The following is an 11,798-nucleotide window of genomic DNA, read 5'->3' on the forward strand; positions in this document are numbered from 1 at the left end:
ACACTGCTCAGGAATAAATGAGATTTTACAGAACCAAAGGTGTTACTGCTTATCTACCATTTACAGACTCCAAACTACACATCTGCGCATGTAGACGAGAAAATTAACCAAGATGCCAAATACTTCTCTTGAGCTACAAAGAAAGGAGCTGAAAGCAGTATCACATGAACAGGCAAGCCATGAGTACTTCTAGTCACAACCCCGGGCAGAAGTTGCATCTCATATCAGAGCAGTTTGCTAGTAAGGTTGCTCGGACTAAGAACCAGGGCACTTCTTCAACTGGTTGCCATTCAAATCCTCACAGCATCATCAAGCTAGAAGGTAGCCATGAAGGTCACGTGAATACCAAAACTTAGGCTGCACAAGCCAGTGCTCCTGCCAGGAGAAGCCGCTTGTTTGAAAAGAAGTAATTGCTTAGATCTGCACTCTGTCATCCAGTACCAGAACCCAGAGTCTCATACCTCTTCCCTACACCTTCTGCAAAATGAACAAACAAGGATCAACCAATGCCCCATTCCTCCTCCACTACTCAACCGAAACAAAACCAACAATCAAAGAGAAGCTGCACGAAACGGGGAAGAAAAAAAAGACCCAAGCAAATACCAGAATTCAGACTCCATTCTCAGCTGATAGCCTAAGTAGTAAAGCAAGTTTAATCTGCGTTTTCAGTCACTAATTTTTCTAGCTGAACTTTGAGCAGTACCTACAAAGTGAAGGACAGATTTGAAATCATACCTAACTACTTATCTGACCATATGCTCTTTTTTTGATCACATACAAGGAAAACTGATGTACAAGAACAGCTGCCAGTAGCCATCTGTAAAGAAATACTAGGCAGCCACTCCTCAGTCTCGAGGAGAAAAACATACTGTAGCAAATTCCAAAAGAAAGCATAAAGGTACCCATGTGCCCTCGAACTCCATGGGCAGTAATCTCACAAGCACTTCTTTTTAGTAGCCACATCTCTTCCTTCCTTTTCTTCAGGAAAGAAAAAAGGTTAAATCCATAAAACCAACACTCTCAAACCCTACTTATGCAGTTTCTTATGTAGCCCTACAAGCCATTGTACCATCAAGAAGTAAGCAGTACTGCAGAAATAGGAACATTTGTCAAGGCTGCTTAGGTCAATACTACCTGTTACAAGAACTTCTGAATTAAATTCTGAATTTTTATAAGTGCAAACTCAATCAGTCCCCTTCAGCATTTTCTACTGCTTAGCTTAGAAATCTCTTCGCTCATCATCCTGACAGCAACAGCCACACACACCCACACCCACCAACCAAGATTCAGTACACAAAAGGAAGTTGGGTAATCAGCTCCTTGGGGATTACACCCAAAGAACTGAGCAAAACAATGCTGAAGAAGTCTGTGGTTCTCTAGGTCATATTTTAAGATACTTGTACGTTATGGAAGAGTTGTGCAATCTAATATCACAGTAATGGAAACCCCATGAGAACCTAAGAATTGGAGCTTTTTCATCACTTTCAGTACTAAAGTAAAAAAAGATAAAATCAGCATCCTGCTGAGCACTCCAGTTCAGACAGCTAATAAGCAAGCACAAGGATCTGCGTTTCCACAACTCACAGTCCTTCATAAAGATGGTTTCATGAAGCTTCTATTAGTTTTCAAAATACCTGATTTCAGAAGTTTTACATTTGGCTCTTTAATGAAATAAAGATATTAAATTAATAGTTTTGATTAGATGTATAAAATCAAGGCAAGTAAGTCAACAAGCACCTGTCAATACTCAATATTCCCTTATTTAAGTACTTTGGAGCTACCACAGACTTAGGTTTAATAACTAGTGTCAACAACCTAATGGAAGGTAACAGATCCCCAGCACTAGAAATACAGTGTTGAAGAATAACAGGTGAAGAACAGGACATTTTTATTCTGTAGGTTTTGAAGAGGAGGAGAGGGAGAAAAAAAAATAAGCCATCTCCACTCTACAGGTTTAAGAACTGCTACTGCTGGAGAAAACTGTCTTCCAGTGAGCACTTTTTGTATTTACAATGCATTTCTTAAACATTGCACCGTTCCCCCATCTGGTGGCCAGCTGATGCAACTGTTAGGAAATCTGCCATGACTTTTCAATGAATGGCTCTACGAGTCTTTTATTCCAGGAAGGCCGCATTCCTAACAGTGAAATCGTGTCTCTGCTGTACTCAGAGACTGGTGCACTCAGATAATTTGTCAACAAACTACTGCATACATTATCAGTTTTAAACATTTTAAAAACAAACTTACTCTTTTTATCTGAAGAACTACTAAAATCAATGCCACCAAGACCTTCATTAGCAGTACTTGAAGGAGCTGCAGTTGTCCCCAGAGTCAAGCTCAAAGCATTCTGCCCAAGTCCTGTTAAGAAACGCAAACATTTAAAATGCTATTAGTTTACTTTAAACTAAAACTCAGGCTACCTTGCTTGCCATTTCAGAGTCCATTTACTGCATTTGGATTAAAAAGCATAAAGAAAAACAGGTTTTATCAAGTTTCATACAACTACACATAGTTAAAAACTATTAAAAATGTAACTTCCTCACAATATCTGTGAAATAGATAGGTAACATCATCAGGATTGTCAACACCTCCCTGTTTCATTCTGTTTAAGACCAGCACGTTCCCAATACTACAAGATACTAATTTTTCTTCTAGAACTCAAAGGCAGGAAGTCAGTAAATAACTGAAGGGACAATACTAAGTTAAAGGTTTTATTCAGACTGAAAGTCACCAATGTAAGGAGCAACCAACTTCTCCATAGTTGAATGAGATATTAAGACAACACTGTCCTTTTATTTACAGCCAGCTTCCTTGAGTCAATTATTACAAAATTTTTTCTTGTATTAAAAAAAGAATAAACAAACTTAAACATTAGGAAGAAGCTAATGACTTCCAATTATTTTCTATGAATAGCAACAGTTTCAAACAGTGATGCTTAAAAATGACTCTTGTGGCATTAAGATTTATATAAAGTGAATCTTTGATCATAATTTAATACAATTACACAATCTCAAAATTTTGAGGCAGGAAAAGGAAAAAAATAAAATCAACTTTCACCTGTTGCTGCTGTGCTTGTATTCTGGAAGAGTGAACCTCCTAAACCTGCTAAGGTCCCTCCCAAGGACAGGCCTGTGGAGGCAGTTGTAGTTGGTGCAGTTGTTCCACCTAAATTTAAGGTAAAGCCAGTAGTACCTGCAGAGGAAAAATAACAACAACAAAAAATAAGCTTCATGTAGACACTGCATTCAAATTCATCTACAGAAAGTCTGAAATAAAGAAATAATCCTTGTAACTCAACAACAAACTCATCTATTGCTTTTTTCTCTGAGACTTCCTGAACAAACCTATTAGAGACTTTCAAATTGTATGTGACTTTGTTTCACAATATTGTATGCTTCATTAGTTTATCTGAACTGTAACAAAATTCTGAGAGCTACCCAGAATGCTAGATAATCTAGAACTTTACGCTGATTTTACAGCATAATGGATCTAACAACTACTACTGACCGTTTGCCAAAATGTTTGTGCTAAACATTAAAAACACTTCACTTCAAGTGCAAGGTGCTGAATCTGGGTCAGGGCAATCCCAAGCACAGATACAGGTTGAGTGGAAAATGGCTTGAGAGCAGCCCTCAGGAGGATTTGGGGGTGTCGACTGATGAGAGATTCAACATGAGTCAGCAGTGTGTGCTCACAGCCCAGAAGGCCAACTGTATCCTGGGTTGCAGCAAGAGAAGTGTGACCAGCAGGTTGAAAAAGGCAATTCTGCCCCTCTACTCTGCTCTCCTGAGACTCCATCAGGAGTACTGTGTCCTGCACTGGAGCCTCCAACACAATGACATGAAGCTGTTGGAGCAGATCCAGGGGAAGGCCATGAAGGTGATCAGAGGGCTGTAGCATCTCCATTATGAGGACAGGCTGAGAGAGCTAGGGCTGATCAGCCTGGAGAAGAGAAGGCTCTGAAGAGACCTTAGTGACCTTCCAGTACTTGAAGGGGCCTACAGGAAAGCTGGAAGGGACTTTTTAATAAAGGCATGTAAGAGACAGGATGAGGGGAAGTGCTTTTAAACTGGAAGAAGGCAGATTTAGACTAGATATTAGGAAGAAATTCTTCACTGTGAGGATGGTGAGACACTGGAACAGGTTGCCCAGAGAGCTGCCAGAAAGAATGCTCTCTCTATGGAGGCATTCAAGGCTGGGCTGAATGGGGCTTTGAGCAACCTGGTCTAGTGGGGGGTGTCCCTTCCTAAGGCAGGGGAGTTGGAACTAAATGACCTTAAAGGTCCCTTCCAACTCAGACCATTCTATGAGTCACGAGTCAGATTTAAAAAAAAAAAAAAAAAAATGACAAACATCTCATTGTTAGAGTCTTCTGGAATTAAGTGTCTCAGCTTTGGCAGAAAAGAGCAGAATGAGAGAAGGACCATTGGCATACTGTGTTTAAATGTATGCTCCTGGGATAAAAAAAAACAAAAAACTTTGGTCTTAATTATGATCATGTATGATGCAGTTTAGGTGAGTTGTAGCATGATGGAAAGTGTTGGACAGTAAGAGAACTACACAGGAAAAAAAATCTTGTTTACACTTTTAGCTAACTATTTCATGCTGCCTACAACAGGTAGACATTTTTCAGCCATATAACATGGCAAATCAGCTGTTGCTACCCTCCTAATGACCTGGATTACAGGCTGCCTAAATTACAGGCTATATTGTGCTCTAAATAAATATAAAGATTGCTTGCATTAGGCTCCTCAAATTTAGAGCTAGTAAAATCCAATGAGCTTTCTTACTGAAATACCACAAAAACATGTAAATACTAGAATAAAATAGACCATAGCACTGTTTTAGAATAAAGTTGCATTGTAAAAACTAAAAACATTTTCCTACCTGCTGCAGGAGTTGATGTAAGAGCAGAAGATAGCGACAGGCCACTTGCTGAGGTAGAAGTAATAGATAAAGCAAACGGTGTGGCTGAACCTGCAGGTTTGTTGAAGCCTAAACTAAAGCCTGTGGTAGCTGCTGATGTGGTGGCAGGTGTGCCTAAAAGAAATCCCAAAAATTATCATTTGTGGATATTTTGTTTGAGAATGAGTACTTAATCTTATCTTTTAAGTTATGTCTGTTTAACTGTCACTAGCATCACTGCATATGATCACTTGCAGCCAATAAGATATTTTCATAGCATCTTCAGATACATTTCAAAAGTATGCTTCCTCCAGAATTTCAAACAATCTATGAGTATAGATTATATCAAGAGGTAATTTAAAAGTGTAAAATAACTTCCACCAAACAGATGTGGCTGAAAAAAATTATCAATACGGTAGATGGAACTATAGTGTCCAAAATACAGACTAAGTTCTCCATTGGACGTGCATATCAGCATGAGAACAGGCACCCTTTTAATTTGTAAACAAAAAAATGTGTTGAGATGTTATTCCCTCCAACTTTGCTTTTGAACACTTGCAAAGTTAAACAAAGCTTCTACTTTCTGCCAATTTCACAGTAAGAATATGCCTTCTGTTCTAGAACATCACAATAACAAGCATAAGAAAAACACTATTCTCAGTAAGTGCTGTGTATCTGTTTTCAATGACATTTCATTCAATCACAGAAAAGAATTACTATTCACATGCACAGTACTGCCATATATGATTACACACATTCTGGGTTAGCTACTCCTCTCTTCTCCCATCCACTTCATTTACTTCATCAATACCACTTTCTCCCAATTAGCACAGCTTCCAAAGCTCTAGGACACCAGTCTGTCCTGTAGCACTACCACCACCCTGACCCAAACACTTCTAATTACATCAAGCTCAGTTGCTGGTGTTTCAACAACAATAAAAACACCTACATATTCCTGTGATTCTAATGATGGCTGAAAAAGTTATTACATATACATCAGAGAAACAAGAGAAATATATTCCTAATATTCCTTCCCAGTTCAAACCTCTTTACTCTTCTACTAGAGGGAATTAGCAAACAATCTGTTCTCTCAAAGTTCATGACAGAAAGAAATTCTGTCTTAAGAATTCTTTGCTAACAGGCTCCATTTCTCTGCTGAAGGATGGAACTCATCAGGAGATTTAAATGCAGGTTTAACTTCTCACTGTGACTACTTTTACCGTTGTACAGGAACGGAATAACCCTTTAGCTCCACTCTGGCTCACTGCCTTCACACTGCAGACTGCAATTAACAGTGAACGAAAAGCTTGCACAAATGTTAGCCTTCTACATCATAAGAACTAAACAACTTTTTCTCTGCCTGTACATCATTAATATCCAAATGAGTTCCTTACCTAGAGTCAGTGCTGGAGCAATGGTTGTTGCTGTTCCTGCTTCAAGAAGAAAAATAGAGTAAGAACTGTGAGGACCACAAAGCAGTTATATTACTAACAATCATAAATATTTATTCTGGCGTTTTGTTTCACTACATGTGTTACATTATGTAACATCTTGAAAGCCAAGTAACTGCCACACCAAAACCACTATCTGTAATTCCCACCTACGCAAATCAAAGTATAAAGCCTTTAAAACGAACAATTTCTTTTTACAAGAATCCATTAACAGTGAAGCTGATGTAACATATCAATACTAAATTTCAAATAATTGAAGGCACACTAAAATATGAAGACTGATAATTCTATCGAGTATTTTTTTTTCAGCCATCTGACAGTACATAAAATGGATTTATTATTTATTTATAATACTATGAAAAGGATTACAAGGTTTTTGTGAAATGCTGTGTCTTAGCTTAGGATGACTGCCCCAATGGATATTTGGGGTGGAGAACACAGAGCCATGCAATTTCAGACTTTAAACAATTAGAAGATCAAAGAAATGATGCAAAGAGCCAAGACAGAAATGGTCCCAACAGAGCAAGACAGGCTTTTGGCCTACTGATGAATTTATTTCTAACAGTGGAATCTCTAAGAACCAATCTATTTATTCATATAGATGAAGAAAAAGCTGTTATCCAAATATAGCGAGGCCAAAATAAAATTCCTCTTTGTGCATAATTACTGAAAAACAACTCAAGACTGAAAAGGTTCATTACTTTTTGTAAAGGCACTGGTGTAATTGTAAAACACCAATTTTTAGAGGACTATAGACTTAACAATGGACCTAAAAAGAAGTCAATTTATTATTTTCATTAATGTTGGCAATACAAACTCACTATTGCAAGACGGTCAACACTAACAATTTCACACTGATTTAAATATTTTTCAGATCAAAACACATCTCAATCTCAAATCATAGTTTTGATCTCTTGGAATAGGAGGTAAACTGCAAAATATATACACAATAATAATCAGGATTCAAATGGTGGCACAATTTATACATACACCTACTTACAGCTTTCCAGTAGCTGCATTTATGTTTCTGCATCATTGCTACTGCACGCTTCTCACTAACTTATTCCACAGTTCAATTAAATTGTTACTCCATTTTATTTATTAACAACGTGACACAACATTCTGAGCTACAGATCTGAGTTACTATGAAAAAACATTATGATAACCCTGTTTTATGTGCACACGGTACATTCCTTCACCATTGTTTCACACACCTGCTGTACAAGTGTTTTCCTACCTGTACTGGTGCCTCCCAGTGTAAAGCCAGTGGCTGGTTTTGATCCAAAAAGCCCGCTCCCAAATCCCACTGAAGGAGCTGATGTAGTTGCCGTAGCAGTGGAAGAGCCCAGAGTTCCAAAATTAAGTCCTCCTGTAGAGCTATTACAAAATAAGACTGTTAACATTTAGTATTTCTTAAAAGGAAAAAATCTAACCCCCCTTATTTCTGTTTCCCACACTTCACCTCTGTGAGTTGACAGAACACAGCTGACCAGGGCAGTCAGAGCTCACTCCAACCAAAGAGGAATCCATCTTCCTCACTAGTAGGGCTACCTGGAAGCCACAGCTGCTGTGACTCAGAGTCCAGCACCTGCTGAATACTTTGCTGAACTGATACATCTGGCTAGAACAGTCAAAAACTTGCACTTCTCTGTCAGTTGCCTAATGATTTCCCCTCAACTACAGGAACAGAGGAACAAGTGCTATTGCCAGAACAAAGATGACAAACCTACAAGAACATCTTTCTAAAGCACACTGAAAGTACTCCTAGATGTGTCTAACCAGAAACCTCAACCCACACTACTTCATTTGGAAGCAGTAAGCATAAAGACACATAACACCAACAGCACAACTTTGCCCTTCTTAGCAAGAAACAGGAACAAAACTGCTATTGTAGTCCATAAATGCAAATCACAGATGACCCATACCTACATTTCAAATATTTTCTTTTCTAAAAATACACTGTGCAATCCAATTAAAGAAATTAACTCCCAGAGCTATTTTCACTGGGAAGATACAGGAAAGAAAGGAGAGACTCAGAATCTAGCAATCAAAAGGAAAACATGTATTTATTTTGGGTAGCTACACACTGTAGAAATCTTATGGCAAACAGAAGACAAGCCTTACACTTTGCACAGAATGCATTAAGTTACTGCACAGAACATATGGGGAATACAATAATGATGGTTATCTCTAGCCTGTGAAATGACAGGTACTAGCAGCCACACAAATCTGAGATTACAAAATTCTGGTTCTTAACTGATGAAAAGCGATGAAAATGATTTCTTTATAGTAACTTCCAGCTCCCACAGGCAGAACTCTTGATAAACTACACAAATTTCCTTCAACTGAGACATCTGGCATAGAGTACAACGTAGCAATGAAATAAAGCACAGTTTAGACTTCAACGTAACAGTCTTTACAGATGGTTTGACGTTTCAGATGTTTAATATCCTCTCTTTATTTCCTCACTTCCTCTCTTTTGGTATGAGCACAGCTCCTGTGCCCAACAAATTCATCACAAGAGTTAATCCCTAAGAATGCCGACACAGGTTTCTACACTTTAAGTCTTGGAAATGCCTACAATACTGATCCTGTTAAGTGGTGCAAGCTCAAAATCTAGGTGCGAGTCATCCTTAAAGGTAAGTAACTCAGGAAACAGAGGCCAAGAAGTTAAGATAAAAGCCACATAATTGTCCAGCTCCAAAGCTTTCAGCTTTTTTTACTCTCAGAATTTCAAGACGCCAACTGTAGCAGCACAGTTTATTGTTTATCAACCTGAATATATAGCATGGTGCTTCTCTCGCTTGCTGAGAGCTTGTTTCTCATCTTTTCCTACTACAGAAAAGGATGATTTTTCTATGATTTTTTCCCTAGTTCCGGCATTCAAGCAGAAGAAAGCTAAGGTGAAACTGATGCGGCTCAGCATTATGGGGAAAACAAAAACCAAATGTGACAGTAAGTACAGAGAAATTTAAAAATAAACAAAGTTTAACTAAACCAAAACATAGAGGCAAACCAATGGCAGCATGGAAAAGCATGGACCACAGGGATTATTTACTACCTGCCCACAGATGGAAGGCATCACTTTGGTATGGTGGCTCCAAAGAAAAACTCTGACTTTGGAGCTAGAACAAGTCATAGAATGGCTTAGACTGGAAGGGACTTTACAGTCCATCCAGCTCCAACCCCTGGCATGGACACGATTGTCACCCACTACATCTGGCTGCCCAGGGCAACAAGTGCCTCACAAAACACCGTACCTGGCTAAAGCTGGATGTGGAATACACTGGCAAACAAAGTACTGGAACTACTAGAGATTTAATACAGGAATTACATAGGCTGCCATACCATAATCCTTAAGACACAAGAATATAAACTGTGACTGATCACTGTGATCAGTAATAAAAAGTATGGACTATTTCATTTTACTCATAGGAACTCAGTATTAAACAAGTATGGGACAAAAGGAACTTGGAAAAACTATTTACAAAGCCAACAGAAGCTTTACTGCAGGGGAAAGAATATGCACAAATACATCATGAATCTGTGAGAACGGGACAACTAAGGTATCAGAAGAGACTCCAAAGCCTTGCCCCTCCCATAAGTGGTTCCAAACAGCAATAATGCCCTTTAAACCCAGAATCACAGCATGCCTTGGTTGGACAGGACCCCAGGGATCATGAAGGTCCAACCCCCTTCCCACAGGCAGCGCCACCAACCTCAAGATGCTCTCAGATAATGAAAGAGAGCCTTAAAGGTGATCGAACTCAAAGGATTCTATGAAGATCCCCCATCCCCTTCCTGCTGCTCATTCCTGCCAATGCTTCGAGGCAGGCATTCTGAAACACACCCATTCCAGATTAACGTCCTGAGTAGCTCACTTATGGTACAGCAACTATTTTGGCACGATCAGATTTGGGAAGAGCTCCAAAATACTGAGAAAGCTCCACCGTAACAGTCCTAAACTTCAGCAGAAGCATAGCAACAAGGAGATGAGAAGAAAGGTATGCGTTTCTTCTTCTCACGTCTGTAGGCACATACACGGAAAAGAACAAACCAGTCCTTGCACTCAGCTATTACTCACAGAGCCCGGTCAGCAGAGCCCCGCGCGGCTCAGCGCACAGCAGCAGCGCTGCGTTTCCCCGCACGCAGCGGGCACAGGGCCGGACGGAGCCCCGCGCCCAAGGGGCGCAGCACGCGGTGCCGTGCGGCCACCAGGGCCGTCCTGCCGGCGAGGCCGGGGCTGCGGCCGGAAAAACGCCGAGACCCAAGCGCGGGGCTGCCTGCCTGCCTGCCTGCCCACCTCCCGCCCACCCCGAGGCCCACGCGGGCCGGGCCGGTACGGGAGGCCGGCGGCAGGGTCCAGCCGATGGGGGTCGGGGGAAAAGGCCGCGTTACCTCGGCGCGGTGGTGCCGAAGGAGAACCCGCCGCCCCCGCCTCCTCCTCCAGCCCCGGCGGCGGCGGCCGCCGCGGAGCCCAGGGTGCCCGCGCCGAAGGAGAAGCCCGCAGACATGGCGGCGGCGGGAACGGCGGCGGAGCGGGGCCGAGAGACGGCGTCAGGCGGCGGCGGGGTCCCGGCAGGGCGGTGGGGGCCTCCTGAGGGGCGGCGGGGGCCCTCAGCGCCACATGGCGCCCCGTAACGCCTCCGAACGCGAGGGCGGCGGTGAGAGAACAGGCGAGCGCGGTGCGCGGGCACGGAGCACGCTCCCTCCGCGCGCCCGCCGCAATGCACCACGGGATGGCGGCACAGCCACCGTTCGCTCTTAAAGCGGCAGCGCCTCGAGCTGCCGGCTCTGCGCCTCGAGGATCGCTGGAGCGCCACCGGCCTGCTGCTCTCGTGTGGGTGTAACAGGAAACGGGGCTCGTTAAGGACGTGATTTTAATAACATGTGATGGCCTGTGGGCATCGTCACTCAATCATCTGAAAGCTCGGTGTTTGAGAAGCAGATAAAATAAGTTCATTCTTATAAAACCTGTACGCTGCGCTATTTTTAACAGAGCTGGCAATACAGTCCATTGTTTAAGCTACTTTATCATTTAATTATGGTACCAAGGCTCTGTGTGCTGGCACCCACACAGCTGTGAGGTGCATGACTGCTATTTCAGTACAGCCTACAACTAAAAATTCCTCGTTTGCCAGCACGCGTTGTGTCAAAAAGGGCCCCTGTGGGGTAGAAGGTTGGAAGACAGGTTCGGGTTGATTATTAGGAAAAATTTCTTCTCAGAAAGAGCAGAGAAGTGGCAGAGCTGCACAGGGAGGTGGTGCAGTCACCTCCATGGGGGGTGAGGCTGCAGTACTAAGGGATGTGGGAAGTGGCCTAAGGAACCAGGGAATGATCCTTTTTCCTACTCTCCCTAATAGCAGGTGCCAGGAGAAACTCTGCAGCCAGCACTGAGCTCCACAGCTCCTAGAACTGCACGCCCATTCCCTTCTTCCCCGA

At 41.9% G+C, this 11,798-nt stretch overlaps 1 protein-coding gene across 3 annotated transcripts in view; it reads right to left on the minus strand.

Moving 5' to 3' along the window:
• Positions 1 to 11,109, minus strand: part of NUP58 (nucleoporin 58) — a 35,968-nt gene extending 24,859 nt beyond the window's left edge. For 2 of the 3 annotated variants that reach the window (XM_085216150.1, XM_085216148.1), the window contains exons 1-6: positions 10,755 to 11,109; positions 7,594 to 7,733; positions 6,300 to 6,338; positions 4,888 to 5,040; positions 3,058 to 3,192; positions 2,248 to 2,358 (exon numbers count right to left, since the gene is read on the minus strand). In XM_085216150.1, the coding sequence (XP_085072276.1) occupies positions 2,248 to 2,358; positions 3,058 to 3,192; positions 4,888 to 5,040; positions 6,300 to 6,338; positions 7,594 to 7,733; positions 10,755 to 10,870 (694 nt within the window). In that variant the 5' untranslated portion in view covers positions 10,871 to 11,109. The remainder of the gene's footprint in view (positions 1 to 2,247; positions 2,359 to 3,057; positions 3,193 to 4,887; positions 5,041 to 6,299; positions 6,339 to 7,593; positions 7,734 to 10,754) is intronic. The other variant, XM_085216149.1, reaches the window with a different exon arrangement.
• Between the last annotated feature and the right edge of the window lie 689 nt (positions 11,110 to 11,798).

This window comes from Meleagris gallopavo, chromosome 1 (genome assembly GCF_905368555.1).
Source record: "Meleagris gallopavo chromosome 1, MGAL_WU_HG_1.1, whole genome shotgun sequence".
Classification (NCBI taxonomy): domain Eukaryota; kingdom Metazoa; phylum Chordata; class Aves; order Galliformes; family Phasianidae; genus Meleagris; species Meleagris gallopavo.